This window comes from Aulonocara sp. 'chitande type north' Nkhata Bay, linkage group LG3 (genome assembly GCF_057382095.1).
Source record: "Aulonocara sp. 'chitande type north' Nkhata Bay isolate Kocher_YH1m ecotype deep benthic linkage group LG3, A_spYH_male_GT1.1, whole genome shotgun sequence".
NCBI lineage: Eukaryota > Metazoa > Chordata > Actinopteri > Cichliformes > Cichlidae > Aulonocara > Aulonocara sp. 'chitande type north' Nkhata Bay.
Genome location: NC_141346.1, coordinates 35,486,896 through 35,510,129, shown reverse-complemented (window position 1 = coordinate 35,510,129; position 23,234 = coordinate 35,486,896). Strand labels below are relative to the sequence as shown.

Below are 23,234 nucleotides of genomic sequence, written 5' to 3'. Positions count from 1 at the left end.
AAAGACCGCCCAGGGCATCCAGAACTTGCTTTATTTATACAAGTTTTCAAGGAAGTAGGAGTGGCAAAAACATTTCCATAAAAGGAGAAAGAGGCCATTAGCTTGTCAGTAGCTGAAACAGAAGATAACTTGGTATGTATAGAAATGCAGACATTCCCATATAAGGGGAGAGAGAGAGAGAAAGCCAGTTTGTCTGTAAGAATGACAGGAAGTGTCGTATGTCACCGCATTCCTCTACACATATGGCTTCAATCTCTCCTCCTGTGTTGGCTCCAATTCACAAGCTCTTCTTTTAAATGAAGCTACAATCTAAGCATAATCACAAAATTAAAAAATCTCTCATCAAGCCCCGACTAGAATCAAGTGTTTGCGATAACTGGCAGGGAGTCTCTCTCAGCACTGTGGAGGAATTTTGGCCCACTCATCTTTGCAGAACTGTTGTAATTCAGCCATATTGTTGGGTTTTTTGAACATGAAACACGTTTTTAAGGCGCCTCAATCGGATTCAAGTCAGGACTTTGATGGGGCCACTCCAAAGTCTTCATTTTGTTTTTCCATGCAGAGGTGGACTTGCTGCTGTGTTTTGGATCAATGTGCAGCTGTAGCTGTGGGTTTTTTTTTACCTTGATGATCTGAAGTATTTAAGTGTGACAGACATACAATTTAAAAAAAAAGGAAATCAGGAAACTGGGCAAACACTGTTTCACACCACTGTATCCATCTGATCAATCCTTATTGTTTAACAAGTGGGCCAGAACAGGGAAGGCAGTGACCGCCATGAAATCGGAAACAGTGAACAAAAAAATGCAGTGGATGTTTTTCACTGTTTTTAACACTTTGTTTCACTTAAGCTCTTTGTATCTTACAAAAACTTAGTGTTGTGATTCATTAATGTGATTGTCACTGATGACAAGGTTGTATGAACTTTGAGAGACATCTGAAGTTTAAACATGCACAAAACTGCAAACTATTTTACTTGGAAAAGTCTTGGAAAACAACAAAAGTGAGTGCAGTGCTGAAGCCTCAAACATAAAAAATAATGTCTTTCTGTATTTCTTCAGCATCTTTTTGATTATTTTATGGCATCTTTTGCTAATCTGTGCTGTAAAGCAAAGGTTTCAGTAAAAGAAACATATATAGAGAAACATATAAAGATATATCGTCAGCACTATGAGCCTGTTTTGCAGATGTTTATTATGAGTTTGTTTCAGGTCCATAAAGAGAAATTAATTTTTGTAAGCATAAAAAACACCGAAACAAATAACTGAACTCTGTGAAGATATTCGACTTACCAAAACTTCTTTACAAAATGAAAAGTGTTTGTAGCTCCAAAAAACCAAAACTGTTATGATTTGAATTTAAACATTAAACAGGTCACTAAAGGTTAGTGTTTACTGTGAAGTCTGTGAAGGTTCTCAGTCATCCAGGTCATCGTAGTCAAAGGAGCTTGCAAAGAAAAGCGTCTGGACTTCTTTAAGTTACTTGAAGACGTTTCACCTCTCATCCGAGAAGCTTCTTCAGTTCTAAGGTCAAATGGTGGAGAGTCCCAGATATAAACCTAGTGGGAGTGACCCCCCACAGAGGGACAAAAGGACCCCCTGATGATCCTCTAATCGCCTGAGCCAAGGTGTGAAACTGGGTGTGGGTCCCAATCAGTCAGAGTTTTGGGTGAGTTACTGTGAACCATTTTTAGGGCTCTGTCTCTGATTGTGATTATAAGACCTATCGGATGCACTTCAGTCTGCAACCACTTCCATTTCACACGTGGACTTGTAATCTATATCTGAATCAGATGTTCCTATAGTGATTTGGTCATGCCTGTCAGTTGTGGCTGCCACAGTGTCACGGTTGTTGGGTTTTTTTGTGTTTGTGTATTTATATTTGAGATTGGGTCGCTCTCTAGGTTTTATTGTTTAATGATTTATTAGGCCTTAATTACATTAAATTGCAAACACAGAAAGCTGGAAAAGTCATTCTTCTCCCCTGCTTGGGGCGCATGCATAGTTGTTTTAGTTTAATGTGAATTCTCCACAGACTTATCCATGCAGGCAGGACATCTGCACGGACTCACCGTCTGATGATGAAATTTACAGGCTCATTGACACGGCTTCAGTTCTTGCCTCTTGTGTTTGGGATTCATGGTTCAGTGAGCCGGACTTCAGCCTAAATGAAAGTGTCATCTTTTGTGGTTTTAGTCTGCATCATGATCATCATTTTGGTCATCTCCTCCTATGATCTGCAGTAAAACACATTATTACTTCCTGCCTCCTGCTGTGTGCTGGACTGTGTCAGAGTGCAGGTTGGCTCATGTCTACTGTGGTAGACTTCTGCCTGTGAAAGCAACATAGTCTGATAGTCCAGTTAACAATTAGCATGAAGAAAATGTCCAACCAAGAAGAAACATTTTTAAAGTAATTAATTAATTAATTAATTATTTTATTATCATTCAGTATGTTCATTGAAAAAACAAACTGGGAGAATTATTTGTTTATTTCATTCGCTTTAGTTTTGGTGTTACAGTAGTGCAGTAGCAGCAGTGTCGATGAGGCCCTGATGCCTTCATTTTTAACTTAGTGTGTAAATTAAACTCTGTGGTTGTTTATGTTACGTCAAACACACAACACAACAGTTGGTCAGCGTTTGTCCACTTTGCAGCCTCAGAGTGTACTGTGGTCTCAACACGTTTGCCTGTCACAGCAGCAAAGCTCTTGTAGAGGAACTGCACACATGCTGAGTGGAACTACTGACTGGCTGACTTGCAGGTGACAAAGCTGTTTGATTTATTGTTGTTGTTTGTTTTTTTGTTTCAGGATTAAGCTGATAGTCAAACACAAATGTGAGTAAATAAAACCCTATTTTCATTTTTTTCTGTTTTCAATATTTAGAAAATACATTTTGTAAATTAATCTGTCATATTTAACTGTAAGTTTTCCTTTTCAAGCCTGCTACAGAAGACCCATACATAAACTGTATGCACCAAGCATAATGAAAACTTTGATGAAGTTTTATTATTGTTTTATTTGTGATTTACATACAGCTGATTTGCTCAGCTCCTTCAACTTTATGTTGTTGGCCTCTTGTCAGTGCTGTGCACTTTTAGTTTCTCTTCCTGTATTTGTGCATTTGCACTTGCAGTTCGAAGAGCATTTATGGTGTAAAATTTAACAAACAATGTGAAAGTGCGTACTATGACTTTAGATGAAAAAGCCATTCAATCATTTTCTCTTTGTTAGATAAATTTGTTCTTTCCTTGTCTTGGTCTACACAAGATAACTGCAGCATGTTATCTATTGTCAGTCACAAACTTATTCAAGTCATTTTATTTAACTGTCAAACCGATGCTTTCTATGCTGCAATGGATGATGATGGGCTCACAGGCAGTATTTTGAGTGAAATAAAGCTGAGCGTGTTATATGGTGTTACACATTAGTGCTGTAAAATGTCTGTCCGCACTTGCATTCTTAAACTGCATTCAGCTATATGTCTAAGCTGGCGTCCGTATAATATTTGTATGACTTCTGGCATGAAATAAAGAAATGTTTTATGAAGGTTTCTTTTCACTGAAGAAGCTTGATTATTTATTTTTTTTCAGAAAGTCTCTTCTTGTTGCTAATCAGACTTTTCATTTGAAAGAAAGACTGATTACTGTGTTTTAGTGTTGTCGTGGAATAATGGTTTGTGGAGAAATCAAAAGTTGCTCCTAACAGTCGATTAGTATTCAGCTTATTGTGCTTCAAAAGTATGTGAAGAAACTGTTTTGCTTCGGCCTTTTTCAAATATGAAAGAATGTATTGGCATATCTTATCTCACTGTTCATCATGTCTGACCACTTCTGCTTTTTTATCCGACAGAACCCTCACGCACTCTCCACCTTCTATTTTATTTTTTTTTATTTTTTGTCTGTGTTATCATGTCAACACACAATCACACATCAGAAGTGGAAACAGTCATTGTTCCAGAGTGGTGCGATATGGCAGCCAGTCAGTCTGCCCCAGGGCAGCTGTGGCCACAACTGTAGCTTGCCTCCACTAGTGTGTGAATATGAGAGGGAATGAATAGTGCAGCGAGGGTCTTAAAAAGTGCTATATAAATTCAATCCATTATTATTATTATGCCATACCAGATGGTGCTCAGAATTTCTGAGAATTTATACCACCTCAGGGGGAATCAGTTTGTGTTTCTGTCTCTTGTTAGTTGTCAGTTTTAAGCTACAAAATATCCCATCTCTCCCTCTGAAATACAAAAGTTACAACTGCCCTGAACCCTGCTGACATCCAGGGATTGTGTTGCAAGAGATGCAGTTCATTTTATATTCAATGTGATGGTACATGAAGAGTAGATGTGATGCAGTTTGTGCAAAAGGAACAAAAGACCATTACAAGAAATAAGTAAATAAGTTGCATAACTTAACTGGCCTCAAACAACCACATTTCAATCCTCTTAAGGATTTGAATCTGTCTAATTTCATTCTACAGAATGATATACGACAATTCTTAAAAGTTTCACAAGATGGTGCTCCAACACGGGGGATGAAAGTATTTTTGTGCAGGCAGCTGGTCAGTTGTCAGACCTCCGTGAGCCTGCACAACCAGTTCAAACATAAACAACCCATTTGAAACCACATCTTGAACCATTATGCATAATAATCATAAGCACACCTTACATCCAATCATGTTTTAAAGACAGCCTCACGAGTTCATGATGGCATTTTTTAGTTCCAACCAGATATATACAATAAGAGAGCCAACTACCAATGTCTGAAATAGGCCCATGAGATTCATCAGTGTCCTCCTGATGCTGCTATAATAGATGCAGATTCTCTAAGCTGCTTTTATCCGAATAATTAACATTTTCTTTACTGAACTGTATGACTTCATTGTTGGTAGAATTCAGTTGAGAGGGCCCACTGACCTTTTTGAATGAGCATGCAACACCAGTGCCTGTCCATAATACAGAGACTGCCTTCACACAATGCACTGCTTAAAGTCACATTGAAAGGTGAAGGAAACCCCTGAATAATCAGGCCACCCAAGTCATCACTAACTAGTGCATAAACTAAATATAGCTACAACAAATTTGTATCAAAGTGGCAAAAAAGCAGCTTCTTAAACATAATACAGTTAAACTTTAGCTCATGTGATGTTATCCACAGCCATACATCACTCAACCTGTCATGAAAGGGATGCACTGTACTGTATGAAATAAATAACTTTACTAGCACAAAAGCCACAAGTAAGAGTTTAAAAAATTGGCGAATGATGTTGCTGTTACCCAGCAAACCAAGTTTGACCCCAATAACAAGGTTTGAAATATGAAAATCTTCATTTGTTTGTCTGCAGCAACACAGTTTATGCATTGTTATGAACTCCACTGGGGATGACTTGTGACTAAACTTTAAAAAGTGACCAGCAGATGGCAACAAACCTTAAAAGCATATGCATAGATTTATGCTTGAACTATCATCAGTACATCTTACACTGTCAGTGTCAAAATACCCCTTGAAATCTGTCACCACAATCCTAAAAAACAAACAGAAATATGGCATAGACAATTTCACAGTTTAAGATTCTCTGAAGGTTTTCCTTGATATGATCCACACTGATGAATACAAAATCTATCTCAGATGATATTTCTCAGATTGGACCAAAACAGCCTCAGTATGCAAACTTTGTAGCACCTGTGCAACAGTACAAAAAATTATACTTAATAAATAAAAACATGTTTCTGTATTTTGAGTCTCTTTGAGAAAATTTCAGGCCGAAAATAATAAAATTTGGCGTGTTTGACCTAAATTTGAACTGAACTGAAGGTAAAGGTTAAACCATTAGCATGCTGTGTTAAAAATTAATTTAGCAACAAACCTTCATAAAGGGAGGGTTTTTTGTATTTGTTGTATCTATTATTCTGAATTTTTAAGATGTGGAGGCTTCTAAACATTCTCCATTTAAGGACAGATCAGAGCTGAACCCTAAAGATTTTACTTTGAAGGGAACACCGGCTGTTAAGACATGTTTGCACTAAAATATGCACTGTGCTTTCAAAAACATATATGTGGTATCAAAATATGACATATGTTTTCCTTTTAAGCGCATTTTATATAAAACTGATTTACCAGTAGGCCGCCATTGTTATTTACTTCTCAATGCACTCTGGGTAGTGACGTCACACGGTTGCACCGCATCGGGTTCACAGTTAGCAGAGCACTGGAAATGGCTTCTGTTCAACCTTTCCAGTTTGAACCAGAGCAATCCGAGAGAGAGAATGAAAATAGTCAACCAGTGCTTAGTTTAGATGAAGATGAAAACAATCCGTCACACGAGGACACGACAGTGAGGGAAAACTACTGGTGTCTATGCTTGCAGAGTGAGGGTCACACTGTAAGTTCAGGGTAAGACACAGGGTAAGGTCATTAAACAAACATCCTGATGACATTAAGTGAGTGATCAATAAATGATAACCTACAAGCTCAGGAGGTTGGCTTGTGTTTTCTGTAAATCCTAATTAATTTTATAAATATACCCTGATATAATACACAGATTAAAAAGGTATTAATGTGATATTTTATATTTTGATCTTTGACCTCTTGACTGCTTATTGCAAATGAATGTTATTTTTCAAAATATTGTGTGTTCTTTTTATTTACTAAACTTGACCTGACTGTTAAACTCTTGTCCTCTTTCTCTTCCTATCTTAGAGCCCATAACTAAGCAGCCTCTTATGGAAATCCTAAATTTCACCCAGAAGGCTTCAAACAAATTTTGCATTGTTCTGCTAGAGTGTAGCTCAACCGGCAGTGTCACCTTCAACTGGACTGTAGGGAGTCAAACACAAACGGGGCCCAGGCTGCATCACATTATGAAGAAGGAGGATGGAGAAACCCCTTTCACATGCAAAGTTTCCAATCATGTCAGTGAGAAGTCTGCATTTGAAACCATGACGTGCAGCAAAGATAATGTTATGTGCAGCATGATTATAGTTTTGAATCCTTGCATCTTTTTTTTTTTTTACTTTTAATCATATTTTTAATGATCAGAACTGACAATGATAGATGAGACGTAATAAGCAACTGCAATTCCAAGAAACTCGGGATCCTGTTTAAAACTTAAGTTAAAACAAATTAGGCAGTTTGAAAAATTAATAAACCCATATTCTATATGGGTTATAGAATATGGGTTTATTATCATATTCTTAATAACAGAACATAGAAGCATGTCAAAAGATTCAGTTGAGAGATGTTAATATTTTATTAGAAATATTAGTTTAACAAAAGGCTGGAAGAGTGAGTGATAATAAGAAAAACTGGAGGAGCATTGCAACTTCTCCCTTTTCTTTTGGCTGCGCCCTTTAGGGGTGACGACAGCCAATCACCTTCCTCCATCTCACCCCGTTTCAGCTCACCTAATTTAGCTAATTTGTGAACAGTTCAATAACATTGTCATGTTTAACATAAAGTACAACATATGCTCCCACACAGGCAAAAGGTGCAGCCGCTGGTCTCCTCAGTTCCCAGATGTTATTGGACTGTTGTTAAAAGAAGAGGGGATGCTACACAGTGATAAACATGGAATTAGGGTTTTATCTTTATTTAATATATTATTACTATTTATGATTACAGAGTCCAGCTCTTCTTCCCCTGTCACTGTCATTGTTGGGCTGTTTACTGGAGTTCTGCTCTGGAGATGCTAAACCAGGTATAGTATGAAACTGTTGATCTGTAAAAGCTTTTGCATATATGTGGATAACATTTTTATTTTAGTTGAACTATCAACTAAATGCAAAAACATCAATTAGATTTAAGATTTTGTCAAGAAACAGAGTCAAAAAAAGATTCTGACATGTAAAAATAAAGGTTGCATAGCTCTTTGAGAATGTTCTGATGCTTCAGGTAGTACGTAGGATGTCCTTTGGCAGTAATATGTGACACATAGTGTGTAATAGCATTAATAGCCAACAGCAATTGTGCAGCACTGCTATTCTTGCCTTCCTTCATCGCCTAACAGTGAAACTTAGAATTATTTTTCAAAATGTACGAAGTAGTTACAAAGCACAAAATGTCTTTCTAATGCTTTCATATAGAACAACCTTCCTCAACAGTGAGCCTCTCAAATCATCTGATCAAATTAAGTGACAAACAGGATTTTGAAGTTGTAGCACATAAACCTGGAAATAGCCTTCAGTTGAATAAATCTGTTAAATATTAACCTTGTGCTAAAAATTATTCATACTTTGATGGTTGACATGTTCTTATATATTGTCTACTTGTTTTAGTTACCCTGGTCACATGGCCTTTAATTTCCACCATAGTTTTACCGTTATGTGTGAAAGAATGTGCTGTGACTTCGGATGCGTACACGTGATATGTGGAATTTAATGCATCTGTTTGCTATGGAAAGGAAATCAGGTGGCCACTGTCCACCCACAATTTACAGGAAATTCTACAAATTCCTTTTAAGGGATGTAGGGCTGGGTATCGTCACTGACTTCTATTGCTGATTCAATTCTGATTCACAAGGTCTCGATTTGATTCTGTCATGGTCCTGGGTCGGTGACCCAGTGTTTTTGGTTATGTACTTTTGATAGTTTTGTATTTTCTAGCATTTAGTGGTGTTCCCTCTGGTTGATGTCTTCCCTGCTTGTGCATTTCCTTAGTGTAGTAAGTCTCTGTGTTTAGTCCGCGTCTTTGAGTCTGTGTCATTACGTGTATGTGTTTCCTGTTTTACTTTGAAGGGCTCTGTCTTATGTCAGTGTGTTCTGTTTACGTTTCCCCTGCCTTGTCAGTTATCATGTATTCCAGGTGTGTTCCCCTCCTGTTTCCCATCCCCTGATTCCTGGCATGTGTATTTATAGTGTGTGTTACCGTGTCCTCGTTGCTGGTTCGTCTGTGTTGTTTCCCCTCGGTCTCCCTGCATGTATTTCCCCGGACCTCCCTGCACCGTCATTCCTGGTTTGTGTGTTAGTTTACCCAGTTTAGGTTTCAGTTTCATGTTCCTAGCGCCTTTGTTGTTTGCATTTTTGTTGTTAATAAACACTCACCTGCACCAGAGCTGCCGCCTTTTGGTCCTATATATATTCCACACGGCTTGCCCCCGCAAACCGTGACAGAACGAACCAGCCACCATGGACCCAGCGGCAGTCAATCCGTCCGAGGAGCTCCAGGATGACATCGGCTACAATGTGGAGATCCTCCTCGGGCTGTGGCTGGAGAATCCTCCGCACGAGCTTCGCCTCGCCGTGGAAGGTCGGCTACAACGGCTCTTTTCCGGCCTGCCATGGCTACTAAATTCACTTCCTCCGACCATACAGGCTTTTCTCCGGCACACACCCCACCTTCTCTCAGCCACTCCTGCCTCGCTGCCCGACTCGCCGGATGTGATCTTGCCCGGCCCGTCGGAGCCGTCTGCGGGGAGGAGACGCCGATCGCGCCGTAAGCGCGCCACCCCACAGCTGGACGTTCGGACTTCTAATTCGCCGGCTGTGGTGAGTGAGGACTGTTTTTCATTTTCGGACTGCATGACTGTTCATTCAGGGGCTGCGTTTTGTGTGGCGGATATCAACGCGAGCTGCTTATCGCCTGTGCAGCTACCGGCAGCTAAGTTAGCTCCCCCGCAGCCACACTCAGCTCAGTTTCCTGTGCTTCCTTCAGTTCAGTCTCCGGTGCCACCCTCAGTTCAGTCTCCTGTGCCACCCTCAGTTCAGTCTCCTGTGCCACCCTCAGTTCAGTCTCCTGTGCCACCCTCAGTTCAGTCTCCTGTGCCGCCTGTAGCGCAGGCCCCAGTAGCTCCAGTGCCGCCTGTAGCGCAGGCCCCAGTAGCTCCAGTGCCGCCTGTAGCGCAGGCCCCAGTAGCTCCAGTGCCGCCTGTAGCGCAGGCCCCAGTAGCTCCAGTGCCGCCTGTAGCGCAGGCCCCAGTAGCTCCAGTGCCGCCTGTAGCGCAGGCCCCAGTATCATCGGCTTCACTCATTCACTCCGTGCAGGGAGAAAGTTTAATTTCACCTCAAGGTGCTTTTCCTGGTTCAGCCGCCATTGGCACTGTTTGCCGCTCCAGGGCTTCCCCAGAGGCTAGGTCCCAGTCCTCAGCTGATTCTGGACCCCTGGAGTTTAAGCAGCCACCCGAGGGACCGCTCCGGCCTTCGTCTCTTGTCTCCGCTGGAGGGTCCGACGGACCGCTCCGGCCTTTGTTTCCTGTTTCCGCTGGAGGGTCCGAGGAGCCCGTCCAGCAGCCTTCCTCGTCAGCTGGTGGTTCCGGAGAACCACACCAGCCTCATGCCTCGTCGGCTGGAGGGTCCGAGGGGCCCGTTCAGCCTCCTGTCTCCGCTGGAGGGTCCGAGGGGCCCGTTCAGCCTCCTGTCTCCGCTGGAGGGTCCGAGGGGCCCGTTCAGCCTCACGCCGCATCAGCTGGAGGGCCCGAGGAGCCTGTCCAGCCGCACGCCGCATCAGCTGGAGGGCCCGAGGAGCCTGTCCAGCCGCCATCTGCGACCGCCTCGTCATCACCTGGCCCGGCTACATCCGCCTGTGCTTCTGCTACGCCTGGCCCGGCCTCAGCCTCTGCAACCTCGCCTGGCCCGGCCTCAGCCTCTGCAACCTCGCCTCGCCTGGCCCGGCCTCAGCCTCTGCAACCTCGCCTGGCCCGGCCTCAGCCTCTGCAACCTCGCCTGGCCCGGCCTCCGAGTCTTCGTCTGCTGCAGCCTCCTCTTCAGAGCCTTCGTCTGCCGCAGCCTCCTCTTCAGAGCCTTCGTCTGCCGCAGCCTCCTCTTCAGAGCCTTCGTCTGCCGCAGCCTCCTCTTCAGCTGCCTCGTCTGGTCCAGCATCCTCATCAGCTGCCTCGTCTGGTCCAGCATCCTCATCAGCTGCCTCGTCTGGTCCAGCATCCTCATCAGCTGCCTCGTCTGGTCCAGCATCCTCATCAGCTGCCTCGTCTGGTCCAGCATCCTCATCAGCTGCCTCGTCTGGTCCAGCATCCTCATCAGCTGCTTCGTCTGGTCCAGCATCCTCATCAGCTGCCTCGTCTGGCCCTGCGCCCACCGGGCCATGGCCGGCACGCCTGGGCCTGAGTGGCCGCCGCTGCCTTCCGCACGGCCGGCCCCCGGACCGCCATCGCCTGAGTGGCCGCCGCTGCCTTCCGCACGGCCGGCCCCCGGACCGCCATCGCCTGAGTGACCGCCGCTGCCTTCCGCACGGCCGGCCCCCGGACCGCCATCGCCTGAGTGGCCGCCGCTGCCTTCCGCACGGCCGGCCCCCGGACCGCCATCGCCTGAGTGGCCGCCGTTGCCGTCCGCACGGCCGGCCTCCCGAACTGTATCCACGTCGCCGCCGTTGCCGTCCGCACGGTCGGCCCCCCGAACTGTTTTGGACTCCTGTGCTGTCGGCCCCCTGGCCGGCCCCCCCGAACCGTTTTGGACTCCTGTGCTGTCGGCCCCCTGGCCGGCCCCCTGAACTGTTTTGGACTCCTGTGCTGTCGGCCCCCTGGACTCTTCTGTTTTGGACTGTTTTTTTTTTCCTGTGTTTTGGTGTGCTTCGTTTCTTTTGGTTTTGGGCTCGTTTTTTGTTTTTGTCTTTTGGCCTTCTGGTGCTCCGGTTTTGTTTTGCTTCGAGCCCTCCTTCCTGGGCCCCCGCCGCCCGCCCTGGTCGGGTTGTTTTCTGTTTTTTCTGGCTGTTTTTTTTTTTTTTTTTTTTTTCTTGTTGGGCTGTCTGGAGCCAGCCTTTGGGGGGGGGGTACTGTCATGGTCCTGGGTCGGTGACCCAGTGTTTTTGGTTATGTACTTTTGATAGTTTTGTATTTTCTAGCATTTAGTGGTGTTCCCTCTGGTTGATGTCTTCCCTGCTTGTGCATTTCCTTAGTGTAGTAAGTCTCTGTGTTTAGTCCGCGTCTTTGAGTCTGTGTCATTACGTGTATGTGTTTCCTGTTTTACTTTGAAGGGCTCTGTCTTATGTCAGTGTGTTCTGTTTACGTTTCCCCTGCCTTGTCAGTTATCATGTATTCCAGGTGTGTTCCCCTCCTGTTTCCCATCCCCTGATTCCTGGCATGTGTATTTATAGTGTGTGTTACCGTGTCCTCGTTGCTGGTTCGTCTGTGTTGTTTCCCCTCGGTCTCCCTGCATGTATTTCCCCGGACCTCCCTGCACCGTCATTCCTGGTTTGTGTGTTAGTTTACCCAGTTTAGGTTTCAGTTTCATGTTCCTAGCGCCTTTGTTGTTTGCATTTTTGTTGTTAATAAACACTCACCTGCACCAGAGCTGCCGCCTTTTGGTCCTATATATATTCCACACGGCTTGCCCCCGCAAACCGTGACAGATTCAATTCCGTTTTGACTCAGAAATACTATAATTATGATCATTTATCAGTACATATCCTTATTTTTATATCTATGTAGGCTATAAAAGCAAAGCTGACACTTGTGAGACTTCATCAGAGGTGTAAGTATCACAGCAGATGCCTTCATGTCAAAGTCATTGAGGATAAAACACAGAAAAATATAAGGGAGATTTTCCTCACCTGGCTTTTTATAGTACCGCCTTAAAAATATTCTGCCGTAGATCAACAATGGAAGAAAACCATGAAACAACATATGAAAATTCCCCAATTCTGCTGAAGTGAAGCAGAGCAAAGTTACAGAGGTTTTATTAGAGACACAGCTAAGTGTTTTGCAATTTGGCATCATTTGTAAAAACTGAAATTTCACTATGCACAAAGATAAACTGGTGTGTAATAAGCAAGCAAATAATACAGAAAATAGAGATTTTTGACTCTTGAAGTACACTGAGAAAGAGCAGTGCAGGAAGTGTGATTTTTATCGTGGTGGCAGCAAAACTGCCAAAGTGAGAGGGAATTCATGACGATGTTTATCAAACCCTAACTGACAAAAAAAGCACAAAAAGTATGACATATGCCACAGGATTAGAAGGTTATTGGTCTATCTTCTTTCCATGATGTGTCAACAGACTAAACTTTGATTGTAAGAGGAAGAGGAACAGGAGGATAAGTTGTGATCAGTGATACTGACTGACAGTTTCTTGGTGCTGTAGTGCTTTCTTTGCTTTGCTGTTTTTTAATACATTGAACAATACATTACTAAATATTTCAAATTAAATGTTAAGATTTAAGAGTATAATTACAAACAACTCATGAAATTGAAATCATAACGTTGTTTTGAAAGATAAAGTATTTATTGTGATATATATTTATATATTTATAGTTTATATATTTTATTCTGACTTGTAGGTAATGACTGTAGTGATGATTAAGAACCCATATCAGGCCCTGAGTATGCTGGACTAGGTATAGATTACATTATATTAAAAATTAAATAAACATCCATCCATTTTCTGCTGCTTATCCTTATTACATAAACATTACATATTAAATTTAAAAATATTTCATTTCAGGTGGACCATTGATGGGGAGAATAGAGCTTCAATCTTGTTATTGAAGAAAGACAACAAGAGGAAAATATCTAAGAAAAAGAAAAGAAATTAAAAAAAAATTATTCTCCAGTGCAGTTTGTGAAAATGGTTGTATTATCAATCAGCCTCATGTTTTTTCATATAATAGTGAAAAATAAATATTATAACAATGCTAACATGTTAAATTATGGTGGTCTATATGGCCCCAAATCTAATGTGTAAACGTGTATAAGTAATGCTACTGTAGGAATATGTATTTGCAAGAGGAACTATGAGTTAGAACTATTGTATCCACATGAGTCGTGCCCACTAATATTGCTTTGTTTTATTAACAGTCCATAAATGTCTGGGAACTATGGAGACCAGTTTCTGGACTTTTGGGAGAAGGATGTTGTCCCATTTTTATTTACTACAATATTATAGTGTCAAAACTGCTCAATAATTTTGTTTGTTATAGTTTTCTTTTTATCTTGTATGAAATATTTTCCGTTGGTGAAAAGAGGCATGCCGTTTTCATAGATGTAATATATAGTTTTAGTTTTGTCATTATGGGTGGCTGTAGCTCAGGTGGCAGAGCAGGTCAGCCACTAATCAGAAGGTCGGTGGTTCGATCATATTTGACTTGTCGGTGAAGGTTGATGACTGTAACTGTATCTGTTGGGTAGATAGCTTGGACTGGGAGGACTGTAAGGTGCTAGTTCAGATCTGCCGCTACCACTCCCCGGAGTGTCGGCCAGAACACACCACTCAAGGCCCTTCAGTGGTGTGAAGACACCGAGGATAGTGCAGACTCTTGTATTGATTTTACACAGGTGGGAGTGACAGTGGTATTGTCATAGAAACAGGTATGTATACAGGTTTAGGTGTGTGTGTGTGGGGGGGGGGGGGTCGCTGAAAAGAACAGAAAGAAAATACTATATTATTAAGGTGTTCATATCAATAACTCAAGAATACACCAACATAAACACAGGTGAGAAATAAAGTAACATCCCCTTTAATACTATAGGCCATATTACCCACGCCTCACGTATAGACTCACTGAGAAAACTAACACGGTACACGGTTATACCCAACCACATGACAGGAGAGTTAGCTTAGCTTAGTTTAGCACCCATTAGCTGCACGGAAACATAGTCATTTCCCCACTAAACTCAGGAACAGTCCCAAAAACATCTTATTATCACTTATACTCACACATCACAAACTTACTTTGCTCATTAACGCACACTTCTCAAGGAATGACCAACTCCCTGCAGGTAATCTGGAGCAGAAAAGTCCCTGCCCATTGTCTCTCTCATACAAAGCGGTGGGGTGACCGCGAATCTCCGCAAAGACCTTCTCTGGCCCTGAATGACGCAGGCGACTGTTGACGTCCTGGACAAGCAGGCGGGTGACTGTGAATGTGCCCTGTACTTGTTCTGTTTCTTGACGCACTGTTCAGTCATACGTTATCAGTGCTGTATCACTTCCTGTCATCTGGAGTGTACTTAAAAATGTCTGTCTTTCGCTCTGTGTCTTTAAAGCTTGGCCAGTCAGCATGGCGTCACTAGGATTGCATGACTTCTTTTGAAATGTCACCAAATATGTTGCTGTGATGTCTCAGGGTTTCATGACATGTGTTTCCCTGAAAGGCCTGAATGAGCGTCCAAACAGCTCAGCTGATTCTGCTGAATGATGAGTGTTCATGGTATGAGCAGAAAGAAATGCTGTCATTCTCTCCACTTCCTCATATTTAGGGAAAAAAAGTTTCATAATATCTGAAAAATCCCAAGCTAAAGAACCCCAGAACATTTAACTATATTCACAATCTTAGTTTATGTTGTCAGTGTGTTTGAGCTGCTTGTTTGTTCAAGTAAAATTGACTTTTTTTCCAAAGTCAGTTTGTTATGTGAAATAAATGGATTTGGACTAGTGCATGGACTAGTGGAGTCAGCTCATTAGGTCAGCAAAGTCATCCTTTTCCTCGAATGTAGTGTAGATGAAAAAAGAAAATGTGCACATTTTATTTATATACTATATAGAGCTATGAAGAAGCAGCACGAAGATACTGTAAACAGATTTGACAATCCACTGAACAAAGTTTCACTCTAGTCTATCGCTCTAGACCAAAACCATTTCCTTTAAAAACAGGACTGATCATGGTCTGCTCTTTTCAGCATCTGTGCATCTCAGTATTCATGTACAGTCAGTGTTGGGAAGGTTACTTTTAAAATGTATTCCATTACAGAATACAGAATACATGCCCCAAAATGTATTCTGTAACGTATTCCGTTACGTTACTCAATGATAGTAACGTATTCTGAATACTTTGGATTACTTAATATATTATCATGCTTTTTACAACAACGTGAATGTACTATTGCTGTGTGATTTATTACTGTTACTGAAGGTCCGCGACTCCGAACTGTAGTAAAGGGACCTCTGACTAATACGGCGGGGTCCCTGTCGGCTCGTAGCCGAAAAATAGCTTTACTTTGTTGTGTGGGTCAACTTTTCTTGCGAGAGACAGAGAGAGGCGTTGAAAAGCTGCTCCAACAGAACTTATTGTTTTCGGAGGAAAACACGAACACGGTGTACAGTCGAGTCTTAATAGCTTAATTACAACTGGGCTCGTCAGGCACTCTTCTTGGCTGAAGTGGTTATTATTATATTTACATGCTTCCAGCTCCCGTTTTTCCTCGATGACAACTTGTACCTTTCCACTCCCCTTTTTCTCCCTCCTCGCGCTCACAGACACATAACGTGTATGGCAGTCCATTCTCCCTGCAACACGGACTACACTGCCCATGATGCTACATTCTTTAGAGCTATGCTTGTAGCGTTCTGCCTGTTAGCTTAGCACAACAACAACAACAACGAAAAGGCGCTCTCTCACCCAGGAAACACACAGTCGCAGAGAGAGAGAGAGAGCGTCGTCCTGTAACCATGGCAACCGTAACGCTGCCACCTGGAACAACAGAACGTAGCTGTCAAACAAAACCCAAACAGTCCTGACCCGCGACAAAATGAAACAGGAAAGTACCGCAGTGTAATCCATTTATTTCAACAAAGTAACTGTATTCTAAATACCACCTTTTTAAATGGTAACTGTAACAGAATACAGTTACTCATATTTTGTATTTTAAATACGTAACGGCGGTACATGTATTCCGTTACTCCCCAACACTGTGTACAGTACATGCAGAGTGGTGACTGTGGTGAAAGTGACTTTATTCACCACAAACATGTCAGCTGTAGCCAGTGCTTGATGATTCGTCTTGTATGACAGAGCAAAACTGGGGCTTCTTTAAATGTTTAGCTTATGACCGCTTCTTCTGCTTCTATTTTGACTGAAACCTCCCCCAATCTCAGTTATTTTTAGTTTTTTTTTTGTGGTTACTTGTGAAGACACAGTTTGACAGATGAAAAGAGGAAACAGAGGTTGTTCCTCTCCCCACAGAGATGGCTGCTGGACGACGTTACTGTAGCTTCATGCACAGCATTGTGCTGCTGCTCTGGGTCTGTCTCCATAGTAAGTACACCTCTGCTGATGTTTGTAGCATGTGTTGTATTTGTTGCCTCATGAACTCTGGTACATAAGTGAGTTCAGAAGATAGCTGCAGCGTTGCCATTTTAGAGTATCGTTGTGCTAAAGTATTTATTATTATTCTAACTGCTACAAAAAAAACAATTATCTATAGCAGACATGTTCTTTGAATTCTTGAGAAACAGCTTCTGACATTTTATTTATTTATTTTTATTCATTTGCTTTTCTATTTATATGAAAATTACAAAATTATGATTTCATGTTTGTCCACAGAAAAATATTTTTGCTATGCTTAAATTTTTGTTGTGCCAAGGCAGTCATATCAGAAATGTCACTTATGTATGATGATCTTCTCATTGTGTAAAAACATTTTGTTTTTTGTCTGATTTGATTGTTGTTAGGTTAATTATCACACTTTGACGATACAGTTTCAGGCAATTTAGACCCACTAACATGTTGAAACTTTCATTTTGTTGTATGTTTTTCAGATGTTAAGACTTCCAGTGGAAAACATGTAATTCACAAAATAGTTGGCGAGACTGTGGAGTTTTCGTCAGGCTTACCAACTCTAGGTGTGACTGAAGCAATGTGGAAATATGGGGGAATAAATATTGCAGACAAATATGTGGGTGTTCTTAAAGGATCTCCATTTAAGGACAGGTCACAGCTTAACCTTGAAGACTTTACTTTAACAGTGAGAAAACTGACTCTTCAAGATTCTGGTGATTTCATTTTTGTCTCAGCGGTGTTTTTCAAGCAAAGGCCTTCGGTCAGCATCACTCTGCAAGTTCATGGTAAGAGACTTTGTTTTTCTTTTAAAAAAGGTTCCTGATTACTGTTAATGAAAAGAAACCCTGTGAGCCTAAGAGCTTGTCTTTCTCCTTTAGAAAAAGAGAAGTGTCACGGTCCTGGGTCTCCTGACCCAGCGTTTTTAGTTCTTTGTGATGTTTGTATTATTGTACTTGTGTGAGTTATTCTATGGTTTCTAGTTTCGATCTCTTGCCCTTCATGTTTCTCTGTGTCCCCTCTGTTCTGTGTAAGTCTGTGTCTGCATGTTTGATTTCCCCTCTGTGTCTCTCGGTTCTTAAAGTCCTCTGCCTTATGGTTTATGTCTCTGTGTTTCTTAGTTGCTGTCTCCACTGTGTCAAGTTCGCGTCTCTGTGTGATACTTCCTGTTTTACTTTGAAGGTCCGTGTCTTATGTAAATGTGTCCTGCTTTGCTTGTCTCGTCAGTCCTGATTTCTCCCAGCTGTGCCCTCCTTCTGTGTCTCATTCCCCTCGTTACTTCCCAGTGTATTTTAACCCTGTGTTTCTCTGAGTCAGTGTCGCGTCATCCCTCATGCTGTGTGGATCTCCCTGTGTCTCTCTGTCGGTTTAGTTTGCGTTGTATGACTTTCTCCTTCCAGCGAATAAAGCTGAGTTCTTTGTGTTTAAACCTCATGCCTGAGTGCCTGCATTTTGGGTCCAACTCCTGCCTGCCGCACAGCGATTCATGACAAGAAGTAATCTTACAAGCAGCTTTACTGCTGGGAACTTAAAGAATAAACTTCATTAAAGGCAGGAGCTAATACCCTGAAAAACAGGTACTTACAAGAGAAGCACACAGCAAAGTGGAAGAAAATTAATATTGGCAATATATACACACAGTATAATGAGGGGAAAAGAAACACGTGGGAGTACATCCAGGGCTAATTATAGATAACGAAACAGAGGAATTAGAACTAGAGACAAGACACGAAGAAGAACAGACACTAAGATAAAATAGGAAGAAACAGAAACACCAACTGGACACAAACACAAAAAGGCAAACAAATGTGGAAAGAGGACACATCAGAAACATTAGACAGACACGATAAATATAATAAAACCAAGATACCTGGACTTACCTAGAATTTAACCAGAGAAGAAAAACTTACAAAACCCTACAATATTAAGCACATTGAGGCGACTGTTGTTGTTTGCAGCTATATAAGTAAAACGGAATTAAATTAAGTATAAACAGACCGGAGGAGATAATAGTGACACAGGAAGAATAGGAATCACACAAGTAAACTCACAACCCTCAGTCCATGACCCAGCGAGCATGACGACATGACACAGTAGTGAACAATAGTCATCTGCACTTAATGATGTTAGTTATTGTTTAGTGGCCTAAATTTACATAATGCATTTGCTGAACTCTGCACAAACATCTACTTTCATCTGTGATTCCAAAGGTGACCTGACACGCTTCCTGTCTCCTGTTTTCTCATTAGAGCCCATAACTAAGCCTGACATAAAAATCAGTTCTACCTGGATTCCCTCAAATGAATCATGTAAAGTTCTGCTGGAGTGCAGCACAACTGGTGATGTCAGCTACAAGTGGATTGTGGGAAACCAAACACTAACTGGTCCCAGGCAACAATACATCATCAGGGAGCAGGATGGAGAGACCAGTGTCACCTGCACAGTTTCCAATTATGTCAGTGAGAAGTCTGCATTTCAAACAGTGAAGTGCAGCAAAGATCATTCACACAGAAAAGAAACAGGTATGTGGAGAGTGACTGAGGTTGTGAATACATGTAACTGCTCTGTTTATATAATTTATTATTACTGTTTGTGATTTCAGAGGACAGCTCTTCTTCTTCTCTTCTCATGTTCATTGCTGGGCTGTTTACTGGAGCATTGATCACTGTTCTGTTGCTCTTTCTGCTTTACTGCATAAAGTCAAAGGGTAAGAGCTTTTGTTGTTACTATTAAAAATGTTCTCTTAATCTCCTAATCTCATAATAATTTCTTTTTCTACAGGTCTACGTCCCAAAAGGTGAGTGAAACTCATCAGCTGCAGTAATATATACTAATATTTTTATTCTAGTAGTAATAACATATTTTAATTGTTTCAGACTCACACATACTGAAACAATCAACCAGGAAGAAAATCAACAACATGTGTACACAGCTCTTTCCCACGGTCAGGTCTAACACTGTTTATGTGCTTTCATCAGTAATATTATACTGTTAAAAATTATTAAATGTTAGATCATTTATCAGTGCTAATTATTGTGACTGAATCTCCACTGTTATTATCTTTCAGGTGACCGTTGTGTTTATGTGACAATGAGGCCTCTGAAGATGCTGGGCCAAGTAAAGTATGACAATGATGAGCCATGAAAGTAGCGGAATGACTCTGGGATTTCACGTAATTCAATTTATTTGAAATGTTTTTAATTTCAGGTAGATCAAAAATGCAGTAACATTAAGTCAGATATGAGGTGCTGCAATATTTCACTGCTGTTACTTTAGCATCCTCAACTGCTTTGGTGCAAGTCTGACATCAGAAAATTCACTCTCACCAATAATAAGGGAGTTCTCAAATCCGTAATGCAATTTCCCCACATTCATTAGACTTTCCCATTGTTTTTGTGCACACAGCTTTTGTTTCTACACTTACTTCACTGCTAAAGATATCTGTTGATGCATTCTTCATCTAAATCCGACACCTCATCAAAACCTTTTGTACTTTTGCGAGTCACAACTCACTTACTGTCCAGCATTGCATTTGTGCGTTCTGTCAGTAACATGCTGTCAGTGGTAGCAATCAAATTGCTTTTCGGTTGAAACAAACATGAACATGTTCTCAAAAGAGGTCTAGTTATAATAAATACATACAATACATATCAGTCTTGTATCCACAAAACTAAATGCATCAGTAAACTATAGTCCACTAAATTCATGCTACATACATTTAGTAGCAGTTGAATTAGTAGGCTTGTTCAATGGTTCATTAATGCAAATATCTAATCATCCAAACATGAGTCAGCAGTTTAAAGCATTCAGGCATGTAGACATGGTCAAATCTTCCTGCTGAAATTCAAACTGGGCATCAGGAAGAAGGATCAATGGAAGTTGTTTGGTTATTGGTGCCAGGCAGGCTGGGCTCGGTATTTCAGACATTTCCCACACAGCCATCTCTAGGATTGAAAAGGAGTGGTCTGGAAAAGAGAAAATACCTAGTAGACAGCAGTCCTTGAAGCAGATGTGCTACAACAGCAGGAGACCACACCTGATGAGACTCATGTGAGATAACAGGAAACTCAGACTACATCTCACTTGGAAAGTTGGACGATAGAAGACTGGGGAAAAAATGCTGTACTCCAGCAGCATCCACAGTCACCAGATCTCAGTGAAGTAGACTACTTTGTGGTGTGGTTGAAGGGGAAATTTGGATGAGCAGCCAACAAATCTACAGCAACTGTGTGATGCTGTCATATCAAAATAAAGCAAAATGTCTGCAAAATGGGGAAAGGATCTTGCTGAATCTACGCAACTCTAGATCACTCACTGTTGTGAATACTATCCAGCACTGCATTAATGTTTTCAATCAAATTGCCTTTTTTTCAAATATGTATGAAAGAGCAAATACAAAAACACCCTGGCAGTGTTTTACATTTAACATACATAAATACAAACTTGTGTCACAACTGCAGTCTTGCCTGGAGATTTTCATCAACATCAGTCCTATAAAAAAATTAAAACGCCATGCTGTCTCATCAGATTGTCATTTGGTGTCATTTATAATCAGTGTTGGGTAAGTTACTTTAAAAAAGTAATTAATTAGTAATTACTAATTACTTAGTCAATATTGTATTTAAAATACTTATCTAATTACTGTGTCAGAAAAGTAACTTAATTACTAAATAAGTAATTTAACTAAATACTTCTTAAAATCCCTATAAACCTTGAATGAACAAACAATAGAAATTAAACTCTTTAAATAATAAATAATTTTTTTTTTAAAGACGGAGACTCTACAGTACGCAGCGGTAGCATCTCTTCCACAATGTAGCCTGCAATCATTTTTTTAAGCTCACCTTCAGACGCTTTCTGTGCTGCTGAAGTAAAATCACGTTTTGCCTGCTTGGCAGGAGTTGCCGCGGTGTTATCCATGGATGATGAACAAGGATCACTCAGAAGTGTTCGTCTATGCTCTCGTGTCAGGCGCTTCAGTAGATTACTCGTGCTATTAACAGCGACCAATAGTTTTTACATATTACTGTAATATTCTTGTCTGCTTGTTTCAGAAAAGTGAAGAGACGGGAATATGTCCATTTCATAAAACAGCCACTCGCTTCAGCCGAGTCCGACATCTTCCGCTTTAGAATACGACTATGCAGCAAACTGGCGCGAAATGACGTGCAGCTGCACTACAGCGATGTTGAAGCGGCAGAGTTTACTTCTACGTTTAGAAGATAAATTATTGAAATTAAATAATGATTTTCAGCTAGTTTAATTATTTTACAATGTAACACAAGTGCATTGTAAGTAACTGTAATTAAAATACCTAAAAATGAACAGTAATCAGTTACTCTACTTTTTCAGTGGAAAAGTAATTTAATTACAGTAACGCGTTACTTAGTAATGCATTACACCCAACACTGTTTATAATGCTGCCACATTTTAACAATAAAGTGTTTAACAGTGTGGCACATATTCTGCTAGGCTATTCATTTTCCTGGAGAGTTATTTTTATTATTTTCCATAATATAGACTGTGACAAAACTTTCCTTCCTTTTCTTAACTTTTATCGTGTTTTTTTTTTTGTTTTTTGTTTTTTTTGTTTATTAGTTTAATTTTCTTTCTAATTCACAGATATTGAAGCCAAAACTACTCACAGAAAGCAAAAAAGCAGGATCATGAAAGCAGGAAGATGATGAATGACAGCGATCTGTTTTTCTAAAGGAGCCATGGACAGCAGGAAAAGAAGGAGAGGGGGGTAATTTAGCCAGACAGCGATTCATTCATCATCGGGAAACTGTTATTTTGTTTTGTTTTTAATTTAAACATGTGATGTGTAACTACTTTTCCAATCTGTATTTGAAAGAAAAAAAAATTGTGTAAAATAATGACTTTTTGCTATTAGTCCAGTAGCACTTTCTTTAATAAATACATTAACTGATTTATCACAGCACAGACGATGCTGTTTTATTGAGTTTTATTTCAACTTTTCTGAAGCCAGTTACAACAGAACTGGATCTGAAGTGCAGAATTTCTGCACTTTTCCTTAAGACTTGATAATTCATTGACACTGATGCTATTTAATCACGCTATCTGGGAATGTAAAATGAACCAGGAGACACCCACAAGAAGATAAATGGCTGAAATCCATTCAGCCATATAGATTACATGATGGCAAACATGCAGAAGCATGCGTGCAGGGTTTTGTTCAGAAACATTTTAAAACCATCACCCGAAGTCAAGATGGCTGAAACAGTTACTGACTTGAACTGGTTCAGAAGAAAAATGTGGTCATTTTTAGAGATGAATAAAAGAA

At 40.9% G+C, this 23,234-nt stretch overlaps 1 protein-coding gene across 1 annotated transcript; it reads left to right on the top strand.

Annotated features, from left to right (window-relative positions):
* The first annotated feature begins 16,653 nt into the window (after positions 1-16,653).
* LOC147335356 (uncharacterized) lies at positions 16,654-22,859 on the top strand. Its single transcript, XM_086278599.1, has 8 exons — positions 16,654-16,909; positions 17,413-17,718; positions 19,180-19,452; positions 19,533-19,637; positions 19,712-19,727; positions 19,807-19,874; positions 19,998-20,102; positions 22,553-22,859. Exons 1-7 carry the CDS (start codon positions 16,840-16,842, stop codon positions 20,072-20,074), a joined length of 915 nt encoding a protein of 304 aa, XP_086134725.1. The 5' UTR covers positions 16,654-16,839; the 3' UTR covers positions 20,075-20,102; positions 22,553-22,859.
* Positions 22,860-23,234: the final 375 nt, after the last annotated feature.

Coding starts and splice junctions, on each gene's coding strand:
- LOC147335356 (XM_086278599.1), top strand. CDS start 16,840: ATGGCTGCTGGACGACGTTACTGTAGCTTCATGCACAGCATTGTGCTG. Junction 17,719..19,179: donor CATCACTCTGCAAGTTCATG/GTAAGAGACTTT, acceptor TTTTCTCATTAG/AGCCCATAACTAAGCCTGAC. Junction 19,453..19,532: donor TTCACACAGAAAAGAAACAG/GTATGTGGAGAG, acceptor TTGTGATTTCAG/AGGACAGCTCTTCTTCTTCT.